The following is a 26,731-nucleotide window of genomic DNA, read 5'->3' on the forward strand; positions in this document are numbered from 1 at the left end:
TCTGCAGCCATACATTACACACAAATAGACCCCAGACACAACATAATTACATTTAACATAAACATCCATCACATAGCTGTGATGGAAGGCCAAATAAACTTATCTCTCCACTGCACTCTCTCCCCCCCGATGTCAGAGTCAAAGTCATAGCCCCCGGCTGGCGATGGCGATTGTCCCGCGGCCATTAAAGCCACGCCGGGTGGTGCAAGGTCGCACACCGGGTCTTGATGTTGGAGCCCCCGGCGTGCGCTCGTAGTTGTTTTTTTGTACTGTTCAATGGACTGATGGTTGTTGGAAAGGCTGGAATGTGAGATTTTACATCGGAGATGTGTCACTGCATTTTGCAGAGAAGTTCTGAAGGGAATAGGTTCGTATTTCACAATGCTTTCACTGTGAAACCAGATCCACTGGCATTCCAGGGGAAATACACGACATCCTTGATAATAGGAGATTTAAATGTCAGAGAATAATGTTCCCCAAGAAAGGTGATAGATGACAAAATAAAATATTAATTGGTAGGCATGGTCAGAAATATCCCGAGGCACACTACCTGGAGGGGTCCCCCGACCCAGTACAATAACGCCTTGAAATCAAACCGTCACACATTGGATTATTACCCCCTGTACAACGGTTAAACCCCATTCACAACACCACACAACACCACTCTGGAATAGCACTTTACTCACGCACACCAACACATGTTTTCACCCTGAGATCATAGCTCCTGTAAGGTCAAACCAAAATCTGACCTACATGCATAATCAGAACTTCCTGAGCTCTCAGCCTGTGTTGCACACTGACCCACAGAATCACACTGCCATGAGAAGCCACGTACCCACATACCTTTTACGCTCTGTCACACTGCGACACAAAATCACAACCAGAGGTCAAGAACCCAACCTTCAATCACGTCCTAAGGTCATCTCACCAAGCACAATCAAACCTGATATTGCAACCACATACAATCAATCACTTGTACAGAATGCACGTCAGAGATCCAACAATATCTTCAATTAGCTAATGGCGAGTTAACGACCACATGCAATTGCATATGATGCAAAGGAATCTTTAAATGAGTGTGATTAGATTCAACATGGAAACATCTTTTAAGGGGTCAAAAATCAAGAGTCAAGAGTATTTAGTTGTCATATCTGTGTGGCGGTAGACAAATTGTAGTATGGATCCATTCCTGATCGCATAATCTGGGACATCAAACCTGCACTACTTATTATGACCGCATTTTAATAGACTTGAATGTAAGAGATCTGGTCCTCGGTAAATTAAGGACTTCCTGCTGCAACCAAGGCATCCAAGAGTGTGATTTGGGCTGGATACGAGGAAATTATTGAATGATTATTGAGCTGAGAGTAAATCGTTATGATTAGTGGAGATGGTGAAGAAATTAGCAAATTAATATGATAGGTGTAGATGTGAATTGATCATTGGGCAACAGACAAAATTGATGGGAGTGGATGGTCTTTGATCCACATGTGCCACGCTACCCCCAGGACCAAAGTTAGTGTGAAATATACATGTTACCTTTTACAGCCTAACCGATTCAATCATCTCCAGACCTTAAGAAACAAGTGACAACTGAGCCTTAGGTCCCAGAACCTGAGACGCCACCTCCAGATTACCCTAATGGCATTTTGACAACCTTTGCTACCACTAGCCATTTAACTGCTATTTAATATCCCTAATGATCAAAAATATTTAAAAACGGTCCCAAAGGATTAAAATACCTAAAAGAAAAATTAAAAACAAATGTACTTGTGAACGCAATGATATAAATTCATTAAAATCATTTCCATTGAGTAAAATATAAAAAGAGAAGCAAGCCAACAATATGATAGAATATGCACATGCCTTTTCAGTCATGTGACTGGTATAAAACTGAGGAGGCAGGGTATGAGATGTATTCATTCTCCTCAGTTCAGGCCATTGGGTTCCACACTGAGATTGGGAATCAGATGTTCTAGGACCTGACCTCCTCCAATGTGGTAGAATGTACAGACATGGACATTCCGTGCTGTAATTGTTATGTGGTTATATAAGGGACATGTTGGCCTCAAAGTACATCTTGTCATCTTTCTTTACCAAGCTACCAGCACTAATAAGTGTGTTCCACCAAAAAGTTTGATTTGATCAGATGTGAATGAACTATTGAATGACTGTGATTCATTTTGTCATGATAGATTGAGTATTCTTGTATGTTTGAATAGCATTAGTTGGAAAGGATGTGCATCTTACTGGTATTTGTCTCAGTGTACCTAATGGTCGCACCGCTTCGTGGAATTGTCTGGGAATGGCCAAACATTTAATGACATTGCATCAATAAATCTATCAAAGTTAGTGTGAAATATACATGTTACTTCCTTCAATATTGTGTTTCTACACCATAAATCACATCTACTGCTAGTGCAGGGTATGTAAAATAAATTACATAGAATCTATGCACAGCATAATGAACACATAATTGAAATCTTCGCAGCACAATACCTATTGTCATTTAAAAATGTCTCATCCTGGCCTCGTCAGACTTTCAGTGACAATAAGAGCAATTCTTTTTGACGTGCGAAAATAGGTAGATGCTTCCTCTATAGAAAGGTGGAAAGATCTAGCCAGGAAAATATCCTCATTGAGTTCATTGTGTGTGGTTAAATAGTACCCCCATCCAATCTGAGAAGTTAATTATTGTTATTCACAGATGGCACACTGAGATCAATGGGGAGTTAATTGGCCTTAAATATAGAAAGCAACCTCCACCCCTGTGGTGACCATGCAGATGAACATTTCCACTTGCAGCGAGAGAGTTCATCTCCCCTGCATCTGCCTGCGTTGCAGAAAATCAAAAAAAACATATATGCATGCATAACCTGCAGTTTTCCCATAAGCATTGAAGGCCCAGAAGTGAAAGCTTTTCTTAAAGTGATAGTGTGGTCAACTCATCTGACCAAAAAGGCTGAATATAGACACAAAAAGCTCGGGTAAATCAGCAGGTCGGGCAGCATCTCGGGAGAAAAGGAATAGGTGACATTTTGGGTGAAGACCCTTCTTCAGACTAACAGTCTGGAGAAAGGGGAAAAAGAGATATAGACGGTGATGTAGAGAGATATAGAACAAATGAATGAAAGATATGCAAAAAAGTAATGATGATCAAGTAAAGGTGGAGCCCACAATGGTCCATTGTTAGCTGTGGGCTAGGTGATAACGAGTTATATAGACAATGAAACTCAACATGATGGCAGTGAAACTAGTACGACGACTAGAGTAGGGGAGGGATGTAGCGAGAGAGGGTGCAAGGGTTACTTGAAATTAGAGAAATCAATATTCCTACTGCTGGGTAGTAAGCTGCCCAAGCAAATTATGAGGTGTAGTTCCCCCAATTTGCCTCACTCTGACAATAGAGGAGCCCCAGGACAGAAAGGTCAGAATGGGAAGGGGAGTTAAAGTGTTTGGCAACCGGGAAATCACATAAGCTAAGACAGACGGATCGAAGGTGTTCAGCAAAGCAATCGCCCAGTCTATGCTTGGTTCAGTGAAACGATCGCCCAAATGGCTATCAGTATAGCACAGAAACAAGCCCTTCGGCCCATCATGTCTGCACTGATCACGTTGCCAATCTAACTCATCCAATAAGGCTGCACATGGTCTCTATCCCTCCATTCCCTGCCTGTCTAAATCGTTGTAAATTGTGTTAACGAGTCTGGTATTTTGATACCGTTCAATCAACCCAGAGTGCATGTGGTCAACACAACAAAATGGGAAACTCATCTTTACAATGGTTGGAAAGAACTCGCTAAACACTCTGCATTCCACTATTTCTGTTCGCCAGTTGAATGTTTTAAATCAATGTTTATGTTAATTACATTGTTAGGAGCAACTCTCTGTGAAAAAACATATTATTCATAATAGAATTCCAATTACAGGCACTTCTCTGGAGATATTTCATCACTTTGTATGCGTCCTTGAACTCTTTCACTTACAGTGCAGTTGAGGGCTCCTTGTAATGTTGCCTCTTCTCTTCCAGCTACCTAGAATGCTTAGATCGGATCGGTGGGAGCGATTACCAACCAACAGAGCAGGACATCCTCCGGACCAGAGTGAAGACCACTGGCATCGTAGAAACCCACTTTACATTCAAAAATCTCCACTTCAGGTGAGCCTAGTTACTAGTTACTACTCTAGTCTAGTGTGGAGTCACGTAGTGGTTTCTTCCTATCACATCAATGGCACTATATATAACCACTAGAATTGATTAGATATGCGGAAATCATAGACTGTGAATATACTTAACATGAAGATTATAATGAATACAAAACACATCTGTAATAGGAGCGGCTTGTTCATTTTGCTATTACCTTGGTGACAATATACTATATAGTACTTACTGCTGACCTAACAGGTGGCAAAGAATTCCACAGATTCACCATCCTCTGACTAAATAAATTATTGCTCATCTCCTTCTTAAAGAACGTCCTTTAATTCTGAAGCTATGACCTGTAGTCCTAGACTCTCCCACCAGTGGAAACATCCTCTCCACATCCACTCTATCCAAGCCTTTCATTATTCTGTTTAAGAAGGAACTGCAGATGCTGGAAAATCGAAGGTACACAAAAATACTGGAGAAACTCAGCGGGTGAAGCAGCATCTATGGAGCCACAAAAATGCTGGAGACTCATTATTCTGTTCGTTTCAATGAGGTCCCCCCTCATTCTTCTAAACTCCAGCGAGTAAAGGCCCAGTGCCGACAAACGCTCATCGTATGTTAACCTACTCATTCCTGGGATCATTCTTGTAAACCTTCTCTGGACCCTCTCCAGAGCCAGCATATCCTTCCTCAGATATGGTGCCCAAAATTGTTCACAATATTCTAAATGCGGCCTGACCAGCGCCTCAGCATTACATTCCTAACTTACTCTCCTCTCTTACCTCCTTTTGTATTGTCAGCACATTTGACTACTATACACTGAGTGCCTTCATCTCCGTCATTAATAGAGATCGTAAATAATGAATGTCCCAGCACTAACCTGGCACCTCACCAGTTGCGGTCTACAAATCTGAAAATGACCCATTCTTCCTGACTTTCTGATTTCCGTTCATGGCTGAGCCACTTTCTGTGCTAATATATTGCCTTGAGCTCTAACCTTACATGATTACCTTTATACAACACCTTAATTAATGCCTTCTGGGATTCAAGAATATTACATCTGCTGGTGGTTTAACTCAGCATGCCCACTACATTCTCCAAGAATGCTAATAAATCTGATAGAGCTGATTTCCCATTTCTTAAAACCGTTGACTTTGCTTGATCATGTTATGCTTTTCAAAATACACTGCATATACTTCCATTATAATAGATTCCAGCATTTTCACAATGCTAGATGTTAGACTATCTGGCCTATCATTTCCAGCTTTCTGACTCTGACCTTTCTTCAATAAGGATGTCACATTTTTGACTTTCTGAATCTTTCTGGAATCTGGAGTATTTTGGAAGATCAGACCCGATGAAGCCGCTATGTCCACAGCCCCTTTTTTTGTCAGCCTGAGATGCAAGTCTTCACTCTATCATTTTGCCCACTGATTGTGTCTCCAATGAGTATGATTACCCTCCTTTTCTGTTTCAAAATCAACTCCTATTATTGGGATTCTTTTATTGTCTACTATCCATAAAGACAGATACAAAATATTTGTTCAAAGTCTTTATCATCTTTTTTATTTCTCATTATTAATTCCCCAATTCCAACCTCTGAGAGCCCAAAGTTCACTTTTAGAACTCTCTTACTTTTTATCTACTTGTGGAAATTCCTACTGTCCATTGTCATATTTCTTTCTCACTTACTCACTAATCAGTTTCTATCTTCTTTATATTGGTTTCATCATCTGGCTTTTTGGCTATTTTCTAATTCTTCCAAATCTTTTGGTTTTCCACTAATGTTTGCAATTTGCTGTGCCTTTTATTTCGATTTTATATCACCTGCAACATTCTTAACTTGATTATCCTTCTCATAGAGCCTTCATTTATTTCATTGAGAAGTATGAAATAACTCCTTAAATATCTGACACCCCTTCACCTTTTAAACTGGATTATTACATGAAATGGAGGGATTTCAGCTCACGCCAGTACCTTATCGTTGTATTTACCTGGACTCTATATTGCAGAACAGTGGGAGAACCAGCATCTTGTAGAACTGTTTCACATAGGAGCTAATCAGGTGTACACACAAGATAATGGAAGTGTCAGACCATTCAGATGTTCTCTGGAGATGGAGGGCCTCACAAAAGGGCTGGTGTGTCAGACATTTCCATTCCCCAGGGTCTGATTCGCATCTCAAAAGATTTTTCATTTCATTAAGTTTCATTTTATTTTAAAGATGCGATTACGTAGTTTTCTGAGAGACAGTTTAGATGCCTGTTCACTGGAAATGATACACCTCATGGGAGTTGTTAGCTGGAGATTTTCGGTAATTAGCCTCTACGGGCAAAGACAGAGTTTTGATTAGTAAAGAACTGCAGATGCTGATTCAAATCGAAGGTAGACACAAAATGCTGCAGTAACTCAGTGGGACAGGCAGCATCTCTGGAGAGAAAGAATAGGCAACGTTTCGGAACGTTCTCTCCAGAGATGCTGCCTGTCCCACTGAGTTACTCCAGCATTTTGTATCTACAAAGTTTTGATTGTTAACTTTTTAAAACGCTACCAATGATTTAATATAAAACATCATATTTACTTTTTCAAACAACATTTTTTCCCATTAGGAAAGATAATTGTAAATCGAGGGAGATAAATTTAACTGGTGTATACAAATTCTGCACTTCCATACTCAGTTTGAAATACAGTTGTAGACCATTATTAACAAGGAGTTACTGTACATTATGTGCCCAGACCAGAATGTAATATTCTCTGCCCGTGCTAGTTCCCTCGAATCTGGACCTACGCTAATACTCCCTCTTAACATAAAAAAACTTTTGTGTCCTTAATTTTATACCCACTGTAATCCTAATCCTGTGACCAACAACTACCATTTAACTTGAGATTAGTGTGCAGTTCATGCTCATATCTGGTCATCTGATTAGGACCCACAAGCTTGTACCCAAATCTGTAAGCAGTATTTAACACTGTGTTATTGGCAGTGTACCTGGCACTCATGGTTGTCACCCTGGGCCATTATATGAGTGACTATATATTGAGTAAACAGCATACTAATGTTCATTCCATTCCATATATTTAGCCATTGGAGTGAAATATTTGTAAGTACTATTCCATTACCACTGCCCCAGTGCAACTCACACCCTCTGCACCCAATGAATGACAAGAGCGCCAGGCTCCATCTGAGGTTTTTTTTAATCAGTAAAGATTAATCTAAACCATTAATAAACCTATTTAAAACCTGTAGTTTGTAAAGAGACATTGGTTTGTCTAAAAGAGATACAGCTGGAATCAACAGCACAGTGGAAGGACACGCCACCCATCTGATCCACATGGGTGTTAATGTTTCTCACAAGCCTCTCCCTTTTCTGCCAATCCATTCAGCACTGACTTATCATCTAATCTCCACTTAAATATATCTCAACTATTCTGTATCCACCCAAATTCAAACCACATTCTGGGTAAAGATGGTTACATATTAATGACCCTTAGTTTTTGGATTCTCCCCACACCCTACACATGTTCTGAAGAATGGTCTAAAGAAAGGTCCCGACCTGAAACGTCACCCATTCTTTTTCTCCAGCAATCTGCCTGACCCGCTGAGTTACTCCAGCACTTTGTGTCTGTCCTCGGTTTGTTCAGCTCTTTCCCAAGGCTGGGCTACAACTGTTTGCAAAATGCTTAAAAGTGAGGTCAGCCACTGCATCCCATTAAAGAAAGTGATTACTTTTTCGCAGGCTGTTTGATGTGGGAGGTCAAAGATCAGAGAGAAAGAAGTGGATCCATTGCTTTGAAGATGTGACTGCGATTATTTTCTGCGTGGCACTGAGTGGCTACGACCAAGTGCTCCATGAGGATGAGACCACGGTGAGTAGGGCTGAGGAAGCAATGCCAAACTGGTGCCCAATGTGTGGCCTGGCAGATCATGGAATGTCAAGGTGCATCCTATCAGGCACCTGGATTAGTACCCAGGTATAATCATGGGTTTGCTGATGCGTATGTGTGTGTGTGTGTGTGTGTGATCTGTACATCAATGTTCTCAAGTAGTAATGTGATTAAAATCGTAGGAGTGAAACTAAAATTAATATTGTCTCTTTATGTAGAGTGTCTGATGACTCTTTTTGAGAAACTTAATAGAGGGGAGGATGGAATAGTGATTCCTCTTTATTTATTGAATTTTAACAGTATAATTTGCATTTTATACATTAAACTTTTAAAATGGTGAAAGTCCTGTGAGATGTGGATTGCTGCCTCTGCTGTTGTCCGTGAGATACCGAGTACACGTAATGCTGTTTATCTTGTGTTTTTAATATTATCCATCTCTCCGGATTGTGCTGCCTCAGGTTTGACGACTTTATTTCTGGTTAAATATGTTGCTCTTCCCTATTGATGTTAAGGAAAATCTTTTGTTTCGTGATGCACTGCTGATCAGTATTTTCTCTTGAAAGTTTTTCACATTTTTAATGTAATGATGAAAATGGCAAAAAAAAAAGAAAGAAAATAATGGATTTTATAATACGTTTTAAAATAGAGCTTCATGTAGTCAGTGTTGTTGAGTTGTACAGGCATCTGTTTAGTGGCTCTTGCATCCATAATAATTCTGTTCCAAGATCCTCAAACCTATCCAATCAAGCCTTCACTAATTTAACAAGAAATTATTGCCTGAAAAACAATTGTATTTTTGTAAATACACTTGCAGGATTTTGAAAGCAGCTGACAAGAAAGAGTAGATAAGACGATCATGAAAAAATGATAACCATCTAATTTCCCCTTCATTTCTCTGCCTTTAAAACACTTCTGTCGTATGAACTAATTATTAAGATTCTAGGAGTTGTACACTGACAGTTTTGCTTCCTGGGTGAAAGTAGAAGTTTAATTGGAAATAGACATAAAAAGCTGGAGTAATTCAACTGGACAGGCAGCATCTCTGGAGAGAAGAATGGGATGTGGTTTATAATAGTGCTTCTTCCAGAAATAATCGAAAGCTGGCAATGGTTGCTGCCAGATTGCCCAACATGATTCCCACACACAAACTGGACTGTATAATGCGTTGATGCATTGTAGAGTTTCCCTACAGAAGACAGGACACAATTTCATGTTACCATTCTGCTCCCTATCTTGAAATTATGATCAAAGCACAGAGATCCAGTGATTTTCACTCATTCATTGTGTCTGTCAGCTATGCCTTTTTTACTAGATGCTGTGCGCTCCCCATACAAGTTGAATCTAACCACCACATACGACAACATTTTCAAGTCAAGTCAAGAGAGCTTATTGTCATGTGTCCCAGATAGGACAATGAAATTCTTGCTTGCAGCAGCACAACAGAATATTGTAGGCATAAATACAGATCAGACCAGTGTGTCCATATACCATAGAATAGATATATACACACATAAATAAACAGATAAAGTGCAGTAGGCTGTTATAGTTCAGAGTTTGTTTGAAGTTGTGTTTAATAGTCTGATGGCTGTGGGGAAGAAGCTGTTGCTGGATGTTGCAGATTTCAGGCTCCTGTACATTCTACCCGATGGCAGCGGAGAGATGAGTGTGTGGCCAAGATGGTGCGGGTCCTTGATGATGCTGCCAGCCTTTTTGAGGCAGCGACTGCGATAGATCCCCTCGATGGTAGGGAGGTCAGAGCCGATGATGGACTGGGCAGTGGTTACAACTTTTTGCAGCCTTTTCCACTCCTGGACGCTCAGGTATAAAAGAGGTGAAGGAATCATTAGGTGTTGTAATGTGGTAATGCCAGCAATCATAAAACTTTGCAAAAGAGTTTGTATAATAATGAAAGTTAGCCAGCCCTACCACAGTCATAATCACTGGTAACAATATTCCTTCACTAATTTTAATTAAAAATCATATATTTTTTTAATATTACATTTACACAACCCAGAGAGAAAAGAAGGAATGGGGCCCAGTTGTGAACATTGTGTTCTAGGAATATGATCTATCACTATGATTTTCATTAGAAAAATACAGTGTACATCTCTGCTGAATCAAAATCAATGTTATTTCAGTTCAAGCAGATTACCAACAACCAATTAGGGTTTAGTTGTAACGTTTTGGCAATACATGCATTGAATGCGTACTTCTATCCTTCAGGTTAGTGGATGAGTGGAGGAAACTTTCGAATAAAGTACCGGTAGTTAATTTGATCTTCAGACTTTTAGATCCTTAGAATCTCTTCTGGGACAGAGGAGACCTGTGCAAAAGAAATGGTTGCACCTGAATTGGAGGGGGACCCATAACCTTCCAAGAATGTTCACTAGTGCTACTCGGGAGGTTTAAACTAGAGAAGCGTGAGATTGGGAAAGAGAGGAGTAGGTCAGCAACTGAAAGAGGTGATGGGATGGTAGAGGTTACGACAATTAAGTCTCAAAGGAAGGACAGACAGGAGGAAGTGAAGGAATATGGTGTGGCTGATAGGCTGAGGTGTATTTATTTCAATGTAAGGGGTACTGTGTGGTAAGTAGAGTGATTTAAAGTCTAGATTGGTGCTTGGGACTGTGATGTTGGAGGGATTGCAAAAAGATGGTTGCGAGCGGGGCACGACTGGCAGCTCAATGTTCCGGGATGTTAATGTTTCAGATGTGATAGAGAGGGAGGGTGAAGAGGTGGAGCAGCCACTCTGCTAAGCAGAGAGAATGTCACGGTAGCACTCAGAGAGGACATACTGGATGGCTTGTCGCTGAGGCGATATAGGTAGAGTTCAAAAATAAGAAAGGTGCAAGCACTCGAATGGGATTGTACTATAAGCCCCCCCCCCCCAATAACCAACCGGATATAGAGGAACAGATATGTAGGCGGATTATCAAAAGATGCCAAAGCAAAGGGGTTGTCTTAGTGGGTGCCTTTAACTTCCACAATATTGACTGAGACTTACTCAGTGCCAATGGCATAGGGAGGGCAGAATTTGTTAGGTGTATCCGAGAGGGTTTTCTGAAACAGTATATGGATAGTCCACGTTAAGAAGGAAATATACTGCACCTTGTATTGGGAAAGCAGCCTGGCCTGATGATTGGTGTTTCAATGGAAGAGTATTTGGGGGATGGTGATTGCAACTCCTTAAGTTCTAAGATTGTTTTGAATAGGATGTGTGGATCTTGTGGGAAGGTAAGGCAAATTGTAACGTTATTAGGCAGGTGCTCGGAAGGGTACATTGGTAGCAGTTGTTAATGGGTAAGTCCACATCTGACAAGTGGGAGTCATTTAAAGGCCAGTTGATCAAAGTTCATGTCCGGCATGTTCCAGTAAGGAGGAGGGATAAGGACGAGTTTCTTTATTTAAAACAAAATAAAGGAAATATTTTATTTCAGATTTGGTCAAAATCTGAAATAAAATTATAGAAAGATCCAACTGCATCTGAAAAGAGATTTCAGGTATGTAATATCTTCATAAAAGCATTGAGTTGCAGCCAGTCTATATTCAGAGATGTTGTGTTTATTAAGAATGCTCTCTGAAACTTTTTATGCATTGAAACTATAAGGTAGCAAACTGGATGTCTGTGACATTGTTTATTTGCTGCAGAACAGCCATGTAGTTAGTGTATCTCGTGTCCATTCCGGTTCACAACAGGAATACCGAGCATGCTCATGCTTACAGGTAAATTTAAAGAAACATGACAAAGTAGTACCCGTTCATCAGGAGGGTGTGATCATGGCATTTTGTTTAAGTATAATTCCTACCAGAAAAGTATTCAGCACTGCATGTAATAAGAGGAATTCTGACAAAGTTATCTTTATGCACACTTACTGATTGCATTCAGTCCTTCCTGCATGGGTCTGCTTGAAATATTCAAATGATCTCTGTTAACATGCTGTTCAAATCCTATCTCCTCTGACTATTGCATTCCATGTGATTCTTCTGTCCAAATGCATGTGTGAGATCAGTGGGGGTTATAGCAAGGATTTCCAGCTTCATCACCCTTAAAGGCAATGTTGGTATGTAAAATAGCAAATAGACGCAAAGTGGACTTTTGCACCTAGCAAGTACAACGCGGTGAAGTAGAATGGTATTATTTTGAAACACGTTAATTTTATGGTGTAAGTTGCATTACTTAAATTATATATTTTATATGAGAAACCTCCAGAAGTAAAATGTAATCAAAGTATGGTCCTTGTTTGAACATTCAATGGTTTCTGCCTAAATTCCACACAATCCATGATGTAAAGTGACAGCTCTCGGGCACACTGTGCAGGTTATTTTGGATTGCACTGTGGCGTATCAGTGCGGTGTCGCGAGCTGTGTGACCATCCCATGACTCTGGGTGTGCTTCGTCCTCCTTTTGTCCGCTCTCTGGTATCACGACCCAGGGGAAGGAGGTGACCCTGCAGCTACAGCCTCGTGCTACAGCCTCTTGACACCGCCCACCACCGGCTGAATGTTGCAGACAAAATGCTAATAATGAGATTTTGAGAGAACAACCCAAATTGGCAGGTATGAAGCTTCTCTTGACCAAGAATTGAAAGCAGCAGTGTGACCTCTGGCCTGGATTTTGTTGGGTACACTTTCCATCACTCTGTCCCCTTCGAAGGCTTGCAGACCTTCACCGAATTGGCCATTTACTCTGCCTCACTGCTCGTTCTGTAAAATGGCATGTTCTTATGGGATCACATTTTGGCAAGAGACAAATATCTCTGTGAGCTGATCCGGTGCTATTCAGTCACCTCATAAAAATCTTTGTTCCTTCTCTCTGGCCTATTCTTCACCACTTTCAAGTCATTACCACAACAAAGTTTCAGAGGTCAAGAAGAGGTTAACCACTGACTGTTTTCAAGTCTAGATTAATTCAAGGATCTCTCGATATCCTGGGTTAATGTATCCAATTAATGTATGCCACTGCACTCTGGTTACAAGTCTCTGCATGGATTTTGAACCTAGAGATAGAGAAAGGCAGCAAGTCTTTGGCTTTAGTTTACCAGTACATGCATGATGCATGAATTATATCATTTATAATTACATGACTTTAAAAGGAATAAAGTCTTGCAGCATAGCATTGTGTAAAATGTCAAAGTACTAGTGACCTTCCATAATTAACGTGCATTTAATGTGTAATTGTAAAATTATACCTTTGCTCAGCTGCCAAGATAGAAATGTTGCTGTTTGATTGCAAGCATTTGGCATAACCACGGGTGATTCTTTCTATTGCAGAATCGCATGCACGAGTCACTGAAGTTATTCGACAGTATCTGTAACAACAAATGGTTTACAGACACTTCCATCATCCTTTTCCTTAACAAGAAGGACATATTCGAGTCAAAAATTAAGAAATCACCACTAACAATCTGCTTCCCCGAATACGCAGGTAACATGACCACAGCCAGATCGCTAGGGATGAAATTGGATGGGCTGGGAGAACAGAGGTTTTTTAAAATCATTTGGTAATTTATTTGAACTTATTTGGCTTAATGTACAGTGCCCTCCATAATGTTTGGGGCAAAGACCGTCATTTATTTATTTGCCTCTGTACTCCACAATTTGAGATTTGTAATAGAGAAAATCACATGTGGTTAAAGTGCACATTGTCAGATTTTATTAAGGGGTATTTTTATACATTTTAGTTTCACCATGTAGAAATTACAGCTGTGTTTATACATAGTCCTCCCATTTCAGGGCACCATAATGTTTGGGACACATGGCTTCACAGGCATTTGTAATTGCTCAGATGTGTAATCATTGCCTCCTTAATGTAGGTATAAGAGAGTTCACAGCACCTAGTCTTTCCTCCAGTCTTTCCATCACCCTTGGAAGCTTTTATTGCTGTTTATCAACATGAGGACCAAAGTTGTGCCAATGAAAGTCAAATAAGCCATTATGAGACTGAGAAACAAGAATAAAACTGTTAGAGACATCGGGCAAACCTTAGGCTTACCAGAAGCAACTGTTTGGAACATCATTAAGAAGAAAGAGAGCACTAGTGAGCTTACTAATCACAAAGGGACTGGCAGGCCAAGGAAGACCTCCACAGCTGATGACAGAAGAATTCTCTCTATAATTAAAAAAAATCCCCAAACACCTGTCCGACAGGTCAGAAATACTCTTCGGGAGTCGGGTGTGGATTTGTCAATGACCGCTGTTCGCAGAAGACTTCATGAACAGCAATACAGAGGCTACACTGCAAGATGCAAACCACTGGTTAGCCGCAAAAATAGGATGGCCGGGTTACAGTTTGCCAAGAAGTACTTAAAAGAGCACCCACAGTTCTGGAAAAAGGTCTTGCGGACAGATGAGACGGACACTAACTTATATCAGAGTGATGGCAAGAGCAAAGTATGGAGGAGAGAAGGAACTGCCCAAGATCCAAAGCATACCACCTCATCTGTGAAACACGGTGGTGGGGGTGTTATAGCCTGGGCATGTATGGCTGCTGAAGGTACAGGCTCACTTATTTTCATTGATGATACAACTGCTGATGGTAGAAGCATAATGAATTCTGAAGTGTATAGACACATCCTGTCTGCTCAAGTTCAAACAAATGCCTAAAAACTCATTGGCCGGCGGTTCATTTTACAGCAAGACAATGATCCCAAACATACTGCTAAAGCAACAAAGGAGTTTTTCAAAGCTAAAAAATGGTCAAGTCTTGAGTGGCTAAGTCAATCACCCGATCTGAACCCAATTGAGCATTACTTTTATATGCTGAAGAGAAAACTGAAGGAGACTAACTCCCAAAACAAGCATAAGCTAAAGATGGCTGCAATACAGGCCTGGCAGAGCACCACTAGATAAGACACCCAGCAACTGATGATGTCCATGAGTCGCAATCTTCAAGCTGTCATTGCATGCAAAGAATATGCAACAATATACTAAACATGACTACTTTCATTTACATGACATTGCTGTGTCGCAAACATTATGGTGCCCTGAAATGGGGGGACTATGTATAAACACTGCTGTAATTTCTACCTGATGATACCAAAATATATAAAAATGGCCTTAATTAAAATCTGACAAGGTGCACTTTAACCATATGGGATTTTTTTCTATAACAAATGTCAAATGGTGGAGTACATAAGCAAATAAATAAACGAAGGGTCTTTGTCCCAAACATTATGGAGGGCATTGTACATTAAGCCAAATAGGTTCAAATAAATTACAAAATATTTTTTTTTAAAAAGCCCTCTGTTCTCCCAGCCCACCCCAAACATTATGGAGGGCAGTGTACATCCTTTGATTGATAGTGCAAAATATGCCAAGTCATCGTGATCTCCCTGTTCAAAAAATTTACTTCAAAGCAGTTGTGTTAAGGAATAGGACCAAAATATTGTTGGCGTATAACCAAGTGGAAATGTCCAAAATAACCAATGTACCCCACCGGAGTCTATTGATGATTCATCCATCTATTTCAACCAAGGCTCCTGCAATTTCTTCTCTCGCCTCCCACAGTGTCCTCAGATATATCTGATCAGGCCCAGGAGATTATCCACCTTCATATGTCTTAGGACATCGAGCACCTCCTCTATTCTAATACAGACTGTTCTCAATACATCTCCATTAACTGTTTCAGGCTCCCCAGACTTCATGACGTTCGCCACAGTAAAAACAGAGGAGAAATAGTCATTGAGGACCTTGCCCATCTCCTGTGGCTTCACATGGAGATGACCGTTTTGGTTTCTGGGGTCCTATTCTCTCTCTAGTTATTCTCTTTCCCATAAAATACATTAAAAATTATTTAATATTATCTGCCTGAGCTATCTCCTACATCCTTTATGCCCTGATTTCCTTCTTAATCATACTCCACAGTTTCCGAAACTCCTCCAGGGATACACTTGATCTCAGCTGCCTATACCTGTCCCATGCCTCGAAACGTTGCCTAGTTCCTTCGCTCCATAGATGCTGCTGCACCCGCTGTGTTTCTCCAGCATTTTTGTGTACCTTCGATTTTCCAGCATCTGCAGTTCCTTCTGAAACACTTCAATTTCTCTTATCACCCAGGCTTCCTGCGATGCCCTTTGTTCTAACAATCCCAGTCAAAGATTAGGTGAATGCCTTCCTCTGCAGCAATACTGTTGATGCTTTCACCCGTGTCCCTGCAAGTGATTTCATAAAAATAATTCTCAGCTTTCGAAGATCCAGGAATAAATAGAGAAATATGTGTTTTCAGTTTTTTAGACATTGACATTCAAAAAGCTGAAGGAGGTGCTGGAAATCTGAAATAAAAACAGAAAATATGAAAAAGACACAGCACGCCAAGCACACTGTGGAAGGAGATACAAGGTTAATGATTCAGATCAAAGACCCTTGATCAGGATTGATATTAACTGTTTCACTTTCCGCATACTTACTGTATGCTGCCTGACTTGCTGAGTGTTTCCAGTGTTTTCTGCTTTTATTTCAAAACCTGCAGATTGATCTGAGAGGCTGATGTTTATCACCAGAAAACAGTACTGTCCAGAATAAGGAGGATAATTTTCAATGTGTAGGAAGGAACTGCAGATGCTGGTTTAAATCGAAGATAGACACAAAATGCTGGAGTAACTCAGCGGGTGAGGCAGCATCTCTGGAGAGGAATGGGTGACGTTTCGGATCAAGACCCTTCTTCAGACTGATGTCAGGAGAGTGGGAGGTATATAGATAAGGAATTGTATAGATAAGGAAGTGTACGGTGTGAAAACGGGACAAAGGGAATGGAGATCAAGGAAAATGTAGAATAGATCAGTTAGTTGGGAGAACAGAGCAAACAGAGATAAAATGTAGTCGGAGACAGTAAGACTGGTTGGAGAACTGGGAAGGGGTGGGGGGGTGTTGGAGAGAGAGGGAAAGCAAAGTTTACTTGAAGTTAGAGAAGTCAATGTTCATACCGCTGGGGTGTAAGCTGCCCAAGCTAAATATGAGGTGCAGTTCCTCTAATTTGCACTGGGCCTCACTCTGACAATTGAGGAGGCCCAGGACAGAAAGGTCACTGTGGGAATTGGAGGGGAGTTAAAGTGTTTAGCAACCAGTTAACTGGGAAAAACAATTTGCAATATTGCTGATGCTGTTTTTTCCCTGTGTCTGTCTGTCTGTCTCTCTCTCTCTCTGTTTCAGGCCCTAGCATGTTTGCTGAAGCTCTTTCTTATATTCAGACCCAATATGAGAACAAGAACAAGTCCGTGAGCAAAGAGATCTACACGCACATCACCTGTGCAACCGACACCAATAACATCCAGTTTGTTTTTGATGCAGTAACCGATGTGATTATTGCTAACAATCTGCGAGGGTGCGGACTGTACTAGAATCATCGGATGCAAGAGGATGGCATTTTTGCAGATAATTCTACCACTGGTTTTACCATAGAAGAAAACAGAGCAACCTATTTTCAAAATCAACTTGCAGCGAGAGCGGGATTGGACAGGTTTTATCGTCACTTGCACTCATGAGTCAGGGAGCGAGATACATAACCCTTAAGGCACAGTTATACTGCTACTCTTGCATTGATGATGTAGGTGTCCTTCAGTGCCTAAGTAGTGGTATAACTAATGAGGCCACTGATAGCTGAGGAACCTGGAAGTGGGAGGAGACACAAGGAACTGCATATGCTGGAATCGAGCAAAAAAACAAAGTGCTGAAAGAACTGAGGCCAGGCAACATCTGTGGAGGGAAATTATAGACATTGTTTCGGGTTGAGACTCTTCTTCAGACTGAAGAAGGATCTTGACCTGAAACATTGTCTGTCCATTTCCCTCCACAGATGCTGCCTGACTTACTGAGTTCCTCCAGCACTTTGTCGTTTGGTACAGGGAGGGTGCCTCTCATTTTAGTTGGCTCCTGCATTGAGTGCCATATACTGTTTGCTTAGTGGTGCTGGCCCATTCATTCATACCTAAGCTTTCACATTTTTATCAATGTACACATGTATGCTCAGGTAGACATACTTGGCCCCAATATATGAAACACACACATACACACGCACACACACACACACACACATGCGGATTGCATCCTTGTAAATTGTTCTTTGCCGTCAGTTTTGGCGGTTTTACTCTCTCCTTTGCATGTTCTCATGGTGCGTTCAGTTCAAACACATTTATCCTTGCGTTAACTTTACCTAAAATGTTCATCATCTTAATTATGTAAATTTCAGAATTAAGAACTATACAGCTCACTCACTTCTCAATTTGCTGGACAAGCTGATTATTTTTGGTGCGACTGCTAAAACTAAAATGGTGATTTAGTCAGAAAGATATTGCTGAGGAAATGGTGAATGGTTATCTGGCTCATGCTGGGATTACAAGTAGGCTGGGCTTTGTCAAAACACTACTGACTAGTTGTGTGTTGTCTGGTCCATGAGGATGAATGTTATCTAGTCTTGTGGACCTGCGTTGGCTCTCTTGTGTGTCCGACAAGTGAGGAGCCATATAATCGGCTTCGTGCAGACCTGTATTATCGGGTCAGAAGGAATCACAAACAGGTGTTTATGGCTCAACGAAACAAACAAAGTCAGCACTGGGGCCATGTGTTAATGTATGTTCAAGTGTCTGCCTTCCTTGGGCTTCACGATTACAGCCAAAGACTTAGGGTCCAGTATTTGAAAATATTTATAATATCTGTCATGGTTGGACAGTTGTTCACTTTCAAGAACTCCGGTAGGAAGACCTGAGAGGTAATTGAGTCCATTATATATGGACCAGCTCTTAGAAAGAGCAAGACGTGCAGATTATTTTTTGCCAATTAATCAAACTGCCAAAATTTTAACGGTGATCCTTTTAAACACTCCATAATTGTAACTGTGTAAATAGTGTACTTTCCCTGCATGTGAGAGGAGATTCATTCATGCTTCATCCTTAATTAGAAGCCACATTATATCTTAAAAGTCACAACGTATATTAGAGACTACAAAAATTAATATCAAGATGACTTAAATCAAAATTATTTAACAGAACTAAAGTAAAATAACTTTATTTCTGCCCCATTTAATGACGTGTTTGTCCTTTCAAAACAAGCTGTATTTGGAAGATTTATTATTACATTGAGTTTTTCTGCAGTGTTCCTCCCTCTCCCCAGGCACAGGACGAGTACTTTGTGGAAGAACTCCAAAACCATAAATAGCATGTTTACATTCTGATTGCATGGAAGAGTCTGGGCTATTAATTGCTTGTGGGGTGGATAGGTGCAGAATTGACTTTCTTGGGTGTTTTTCACAACAGTTGAGTCACAGTTTGGCTATTTAAACAATTAACAGGACTCAACTCAAAGCTTCAGTGGAAGGTTTTGGCATGGGTGGCAATAAGTGTTTATTTACATTTGGAACAGAATCAAGGGATATGGGGAGAAAGCAGGAACGGGGTACTGATTTTGGATGATCAAGAGGGAGTTAGATATAGCTCTTAGGGCCAATGGAATCAAGGGATATGGGGAGAAAGCAGGAATGGGGTACTGATTTTGGATGATCAGCCATGATCATATTGAATGGCGGTGCTGGCTTGAAGGGCCGAATGGCCTTTTCCTATACCTATTTTCTATGTTTCTATTTTTCTGTATTGAGTTATCTCATTTGAGTGATGCAGATAATTGCAGTTGGTGTCCAATTTTTCACCCAACAAGGGAAGGCTTAGCTTACCACACAGGTTCTCAACTAGCTACCAATAGGATCAGTGTCTATGAATCTAACATTGTTTCAGAGAAGGTGATAGAATAATCTTTGGTCCTCCAAGGCCTTAATTATTCCCTCTGACAACATATGCAATCTTTTTTTTAAATTTCAAAATAGACTTTATTCAATTAATAAATATATACAACACAGGAACTGTGTAAAAAAAATCATCCGACATTCTCGGAGGGTATACAAACATTCAATACTGTTTACACAAATGTATCCCCCACCCTTGCCACTCATGTAGTCCACTGGCGTGGAATCCCTTCCCTTATTTTTGAGGGGCGTCTCCACCACACCATATGCAATCACAACAATAGGTGGCAGCAAATAACCAACGTGAGCATTAGAGAACGATTCAGCGGATTCTGCTCCTGATATTTTCTTCGCCTTTTAGAGAATCATTCAGGCTTCGGCCCTTGTATCCACATTGTCAGAAAGTGAACTTTTCTTCTCATAGAAAAGCTTTACCGTGCTTTCCAACTCCTGGACCAGTGCATTGGCTGTAACAGCATCTAAAAGCAGGGGTAGTTTCTGGCACTAAGCTACAGACTTCCTCCCTCCCAAATTCCCCCACATGCACACACACCTATCCTTTAGCTGAAAGTAATAATTACCTTAAATCTGTACACCTTGACGTTTCAGGGAAATTGGCTTCTATTGTAATTCTATACACCCCAACAAACCCTCTCTTCAGCTTCCTCTGTGCCAAAGAAAACAGTTCCCATCTGATCAATCTCCGTTCCTCCCTAAAATTATCCAGTTTAGGCAAAAAATCTCCATTGTTAATTTCTGTACGCTCTTTAAAGGTGTAACATCTATTTAGTAAAATGGCCACTGGAGCCATGCACAATACTGTAATGTGACCCAGCCACGCCTTTTTGTACTGTTCTGCCACAACCTCGATAGCTTTCTTAACCACTTCATCCATCTGTCTTGCCACCTTCAGGGAATTGTGAATATGTAGGAAAAGGTCCTATTTCTCTATCCTACACAAATGTAATGCCTTATAATTCTCCGTATTAACATGTCTTTGCCATTTTTCTGCTCACCTAACGAGTTTGTTGACAATTTCCTGTAGCGTTAACTTTTCTTCTTCCCATCAACCACATGCCTATTATTTTCAATATTTGTTCTTACTCTTTTCTTAGTTTTGTTTCCCAGTTGAAGCATTTTCTTGATTTTTGAATGTTGTTTTCCTTTCACTGTCTTATAGAATGTATATATAATTTATGTTTTATGTGTTGTCTGAGTCCATATGCCTTTGATGCTGCTGCTGCAAGTAAGCTTGTCATTGTACCTGCACTTCATCATACTTGTGCTTATACCCGTAAATCGACTTGACTTTTTAACTTCTTAATCTTTATACTTTTATAAAAGTCTATTGACTTTTCCTTGATTTCTTTGCCAGTAGTTTTTCAGGTTCTCTTTTTATTTGGCAAAGTTCCTTAAACATTCAACTGTAAATATTCAACGCTCTCTGTAGGAGTCGGCTCAAGATATGTGACATGTCCTTTTTTGCCTTTTCCTATCTGAAGATTCTTAGTCATGTTCCTCACCATCAACCACATGCCTATTATTTTCTGTCTAAATGTTGAATAATATCGCTCAAAAGGCTAGGGACCTATTTTCAAACCCCGGTGGAAATTGTTGCCCAGTCATTGAAATGCTCAACAAACATTGCTCCTTATTTCCACTGGGCTAACTTTATGTCCACCTTGCATCGTTACTTTGGATCCCATGGGATTTTGTTTTTCCAATTAGTGTGCCCCAAAAAGACCATGTCAACTCCATACCCACTAAGTATACCATAACACATAAAATGCTGGAAACAATGAACATGACTGGCAACATCTGTGGAGAGTGAAACATCACTAACATTTCTGATTGTTGACCCTCAAAAAATGTAAACAAGTTGCTCATATACAACTTTCCCTGAACAGATTCCTGCTGACTATCAGCTGATTTGAACCTATCAATGGGATAATTAATACAGTCACCCAAATTATTTTGCTATTGCTGTGCCCCCCCAAGGTTGGACTAACTGAGCCACAATTACTCAGCCTATCGCTTTATTCTTTTTTCTTACAATGGCACACCAACAGTGCTCCAGGACCATGCTAGAGTCAGAGAAAATTGTAAAATGGTCAGAGTATTACTGTTTCCTCTCTAACAGCATGAAATGTATTTTTCTAACAGCCTCGAATACATTTCATCCTAATGTGGCAACTTACAGTGCTAAACACATTAACAATCCCTTTCTACAAAACCAATATTGTATGTTCCTTCTCAGTCACAATGTCTACTTACAACCATGCACTTTGAACATTCTTCTGCACTTCCTGCAGTATTGACCTCATAATGCCTGACCTAAGTTATTTTCTCCCTTTCACTATCCTGTACTATCCTGCAGTTGTACAGGGTATTGGTGAGACCACACCTGGAGTATTGTGTACAGTTTTGGTCTCCAAATCTGAGGAAAGACATTCTTGCCGTAGAGGGAGTACAGAGAAGGTTCACCAGGCTGATTCCTGGGATGTCAGGACTTTCATATGAAGAAAGTCTGGATAGACACGGCTTGTACTCGCTAGAATTTAAAAGATTGAGGGGGGATCTTATAGAAACTTACAAAATTCTTAAGGGGTTGGACAGACTAGATGCAGGAAGATTGTTCCCGATGTTGGGGAAGTCCAGGACAAGGGGTCACAGTTTAAGGATAAAGGGGAAATCCTTTAGGACCGAGATGAGAAAAACATTTTTCACGCAGAGAGTGGTGATCTCTGGAACTCTCTGCCACAGAAGGTAGTTGTGGCCAGTTCATTGGCTATATTTAAGAGGGAGTTAGATGTGGCTAAAGGGATCAGGGGATATGGAGAGAAGGCAGGTACAGGATACTGAGTTGGATGATCAGCCATGATCATATTGAATGGCGGTGCAGGCTCGAAGGGCCGAATGGCCTTCTCCTGCACCTATTTTCTATGTTTCTATGTACACATACTGCAGGGCCCAGAGTTGAAAATCATGGGGTAATATTTGCATCAAATTATCTCCTTTTTGAATGCCTTGCATTCCTCCAAAATAGCTGATTCCAGTCCACTTTGGCAAATCACACGCATACCACATAATCTTTCCCTAATTGAAGCATTCATCCCAGGCTTTTATTTGATACATTTATCCATGATTGCACAACATTTAACTGGCATTATTGGCTACAAAGACTTTTAGTGACAGATCAAAGGACCTGTCAACCTGCTGATGGAAACCTGCTACATAGCGGAATCCTGGATAGTGCTTAGATTGTGACTGCATTCATTTACTTCAAATGTTGTACTGAAGGACAATGTTTATGACTGAGAATAGAAAATAATGATGCCACAGCATGAGGTTAATAGGTACTGATCCATGTTTTGCATTTTATCTAGGACAGTGATGGAAATTGCATAAAGATAGTGTGTGTTGGGTGTTGTCCATTTACTAGAAACAGAACCGATATTGGCAGCTCAATTGCAGCGTACTATGAGCTACAAAGAGAGTTTGGCAAAGGGAGCAGATTCCTGAAGATGGTATCCATCTTGGAATGTTGATGTTCTCTGTGGGAAGTGGATGAAACGTGTGTTGGTGGATGTAGAAAATAAAAATCATTCTTTCAGCAAAGGAGCATGTTTAATGATTTTGCTACAGGACATACATTGTCCTTTTACTGAAGATGGGACGTAAGAATGCAGTACTGTTGTAGAATGATGATTTAATTTTGTGGTGCTAGGTTATTGCTGCCTCAGAGCTGCTCCATATGGGAAAGTAATTGAGATAGCTTATGCCATTAATTGGATAGATGTCACCAACTGTCAGTATTATTATAGTATAAATCTTCAAAGGCCATCCACTGGCTTTGAACCACTCATGAAGGTCTGCCACTTGCTGTAAAGGCTTTGAATGCCAGTTATGCTTATTTACCACTGAAAAATGCCCATCGAACCAATAATATGGTATTCCCTTCCACAGTTTTAACCACAAACTGGGTGATACCTAGTAGAGGTGAGTACTTCAGGCATGTGAACATTGAGGAACATGGGAGTACATCTTTGTCCAAAATCTAGTTGTAATGAAGTCCTCACTCTTATAGTATGTGCCAATGTTTAGTGCCAATCTCATGGTCATCTCTCTGTGGGGCTATGAACCAAAACATGGTTTAAATGACGACTTAGGCTAATGTCGTGTTTTATTGCTAATTACACATAAATGACATAGAATTTACAATACGTTTGTAGGAAGAATGTGTCAGTTTGTACATTAGCATGTACTGTTATTTATTTCTGTTGTTAATGTATTTATTAGTAAGATGTCAATAAAGTGCCAGCTGTTTACTAGTGTATCCATTTGTCTCCTTTTTGTGTCTGAACTAATGAAGCTGAGCATATTCTTTGTGTCATTTAGACCTGTGATTCTGTCGTGAGAGACCCAGTTTAGGGTTGCTCCTAATTTTCAAGGAAGTGAAGATCAGTGAAGTAATCTTGGTCTTTGGAAAGCTTCTGAACATCTTGCAGGATTGCTTCACGTTATATATTTGTGCCGATAAATGACTGACCGTCATTCCTATCTATATAGGATATCTGGACTGTTGTCTATCGTTTCCATTATCAATGTTAATTACTCACATACAGAGTTTATGATTCTCTCTCAACAAGTAGATGATTTTAGTTTGCTCAACTGTCTGCTTTTTCCTCTTATTTAACTGACATTTTACAGGATAATGTAAGACAACGAGTAGAATAACTGAATGCAGGTGTATACCTAATGTAATTTCAGAGAATAGTAGTGTCTGATGTTGGAGGGAGCAGTCTGATATTTGATATTCAAAATGGTAATGAAATTCAGCCACATGATGTGCCTCAGATATATCTGGGAGCCACATCTCAATAAGACTGCCTTCCCTTGTACAGTATGTTGTTTACTTCAAGAAACCTATGGAAAAAAATATTTTCAAATGGATGGATAGATTTGTTCAATTGGTTGGTCAATACAAATGAAAACTTTGCAGATCTTATTAAATTGTTATTTACAACCAATTACAGCATCTAGTGAAGATTGTAACATTGCAGCTGGAATGATATGGCAGAAAACTATGAGAATTTATTTCCTTCTGTGAATGTAGTCATTGCTTACAAACCTTTTGGACAGTAGTTGGGGAGAGGGCTTGATGGAGCATATGATCCAGCACAAATCTCATATCAATGCATCAGAACAGTCAACAGAGAATGTTGTAGTTTATGGTCTCATTGTTTGACTGAGTGCAGCCTGATGTGTTTCATACCAATGCTATAGTGCTCAAGGCATGTTTCTTCATGGAAGGAAGTGATATGATTGAGTTGTGTACCTTGGGTTTAAATCTGCCCAAGCCAATTGATCTCTTGGCTGACCTTCCAGTTTAGACATACTGGATATTGAGCTACTTCTTCTGCTTCTGTTTGCTATTGCACAACCGCCAACAGCTAGGTTATCTCATGCAGGTTACGCTGGCATGAGCACTGGTTGCAAAAGGGTTATTTAGATTTTTATGTGAGCAAGTTTGGTGAGATGATCCATGTCCAAGTTGAAGAGCTGTGACTTGAAGAGTGACAAGGTTGGTGCACATCTGGTGGTGGCGGGAAGGACATTCCACTCTCGGATAGCCCATGGATGTAGTGACTGCAGTTAGCTATTTATGTTTGCACTAATTCAACCCTGACTAAATAAAGTGACCTGAGGACTGTCTTGTAGATTTCTGCCAACAAAACTAAAGAAAAGCCAGTTATCTTGTTACAGGGTAATCTCTTAGCAAAATCTCATGATAGTTAAGTAAATGAAGATACAAAAAAATTGCTGATGTTGGAAAATAGATAAAACAGAAAACGCCGAGAAGAAATTCTGCAGGTTAGGCAGCAGAAACAGAGTTAATGTTTCAGGTCTAATATTCTGCAAAAGAATTAGGAAAGAAAGAAAACTTGTTTTGAGCGTGGAGAAGGTTTGGAAGTGATAGGTAGAACAAGGGAAATATCTGTATTGTTAATATATGCAAACAAAATGGCAGTCATTGTGCATTTTGATGTTTGCAGCAGGTTTAATGACTGTGATTCCCATTCTCCACAACCCTCACTCAATTAGAATATGATATTTTAACCTGGAAAGATTAATTTTGTATATTGTAAATGACAACTTTAACAATCTATAGACATGGTCAATAATGGAGTGAACAAGTTTAAATTTAGTTAAGAATTAAAATGGGGCCTACCGATGTCAACAGAACAGGGCTAAATTCACATGTTTCTACATTGAGCAAAAAGAGAAGGCTTTATATTTTAGATGCTGTGTGTGTGTGTGAGTGTGTATGTGCGTGAGCATATGCAAAATGTCTCTGCTTCTAAACATTCAATTGCCTGAACTCGGTAGAGTCTTATCTATATCTAATATCTATTTGTCTCATATTTATTAACCACGCTCGTTCATACGGTTTCCCCTTTCTGATGCTAACGAATCCTCCTTTCTCTTTCTCTTCTTTTCCTTTCTCTTGCTGCAGAACCGCATGCACGAGTCTCTTATGCTGTTTGATTCCATCTGTAATAATAAGTTCTTCATCGACACCTCCATTATTCTTTTCCTCAACAAGAAAGATTTGTTTGGTGAGAAGATCAAGAAGTCACCTCTCACAATCTGTTTCCCTGAGTATACAGGTAGGAGTTTTACTGATTTAAACCTACCTTTCTTTAGTCTCTCTCGCAGTGTTTGCCTCACCGTGTGCACGTTTATGCATTCATTCTGTTCCTGTCAAATGATATATGTTCACTACTTTCAAAGATACTAACCCTTTTCCATGTCATGTTTGTGGGGTCCATATCCTCAGATGTTCCAGGCTTGCCAATTCCAAATGCGTGTGTGCAAACTGTGATTGTAAAATACACTGGGGCTGGCTGAGCGAAGTTGAGGGTGTGGGTGGAAGGGGAAGAGAGTTTAGGTTGCATACTGCATCA

At 40.2% G+C, this 26,731-nt stretch overlaps 1 protein-coding gene across 3 annotated transcripts in view; it reads left to right on the forward strand.

Annotated features, from left to right (window-relative positions):
* Positions 1 to 26,731, forward strand: part of LOC129705161 (guanine nucleotide-binding protein G(o) subunit alpha) — a 199,299-nt gene that overhangs the window by 162,094 nt on the left and 10,474 nt on the right. Inside the window, exons 5-8 of one of the 3 annotated variants that reach the window (XM_055648601.1) lie at positions 4,031 to 4,159; positions 7,888 to 8,017; positions 13,307 to 13,460; positions 17,183 to 17,696. In XM_055648601.1, the coding sequence (XP_055504576.1) occupies positions 4,031 to 4,159; positions 7,888 to 8,017; positions 13,307 to 13,460; positions 17,183 to 17,370 (601 nt within the window). In that variant the 3' untranslated portion in view covers positions 17,371 to 17,696. Of the gene's footprint in view, positions 1 to 4,030; positions 4,160 to 7,887; positions 8,018 to 13,306; positions 13,461 to 17,182; positions 17,697 to 26,280; positions 26,435 to 26,731 lie in introns of those variants that run through there. The other 2 variants (XM_055648602.1, XM_055648603.1) reach the window with 2 other exon arrangements.

This window comes from Leucoraja erinacea, chromosome 17 (assembly GCF_028641065.1).
Source record: "Leucoraja erinacea ecotype New England chromosome 17, Leri_hhj_1, whole genome shotgun sequence".
Taxonomy (NCBI): Eukaryota; Metazoa; Chordata; class Chondrichthyes; order Rajiformes; family Rajidae; genus Leucoraja; species Leucoraja erinaceus.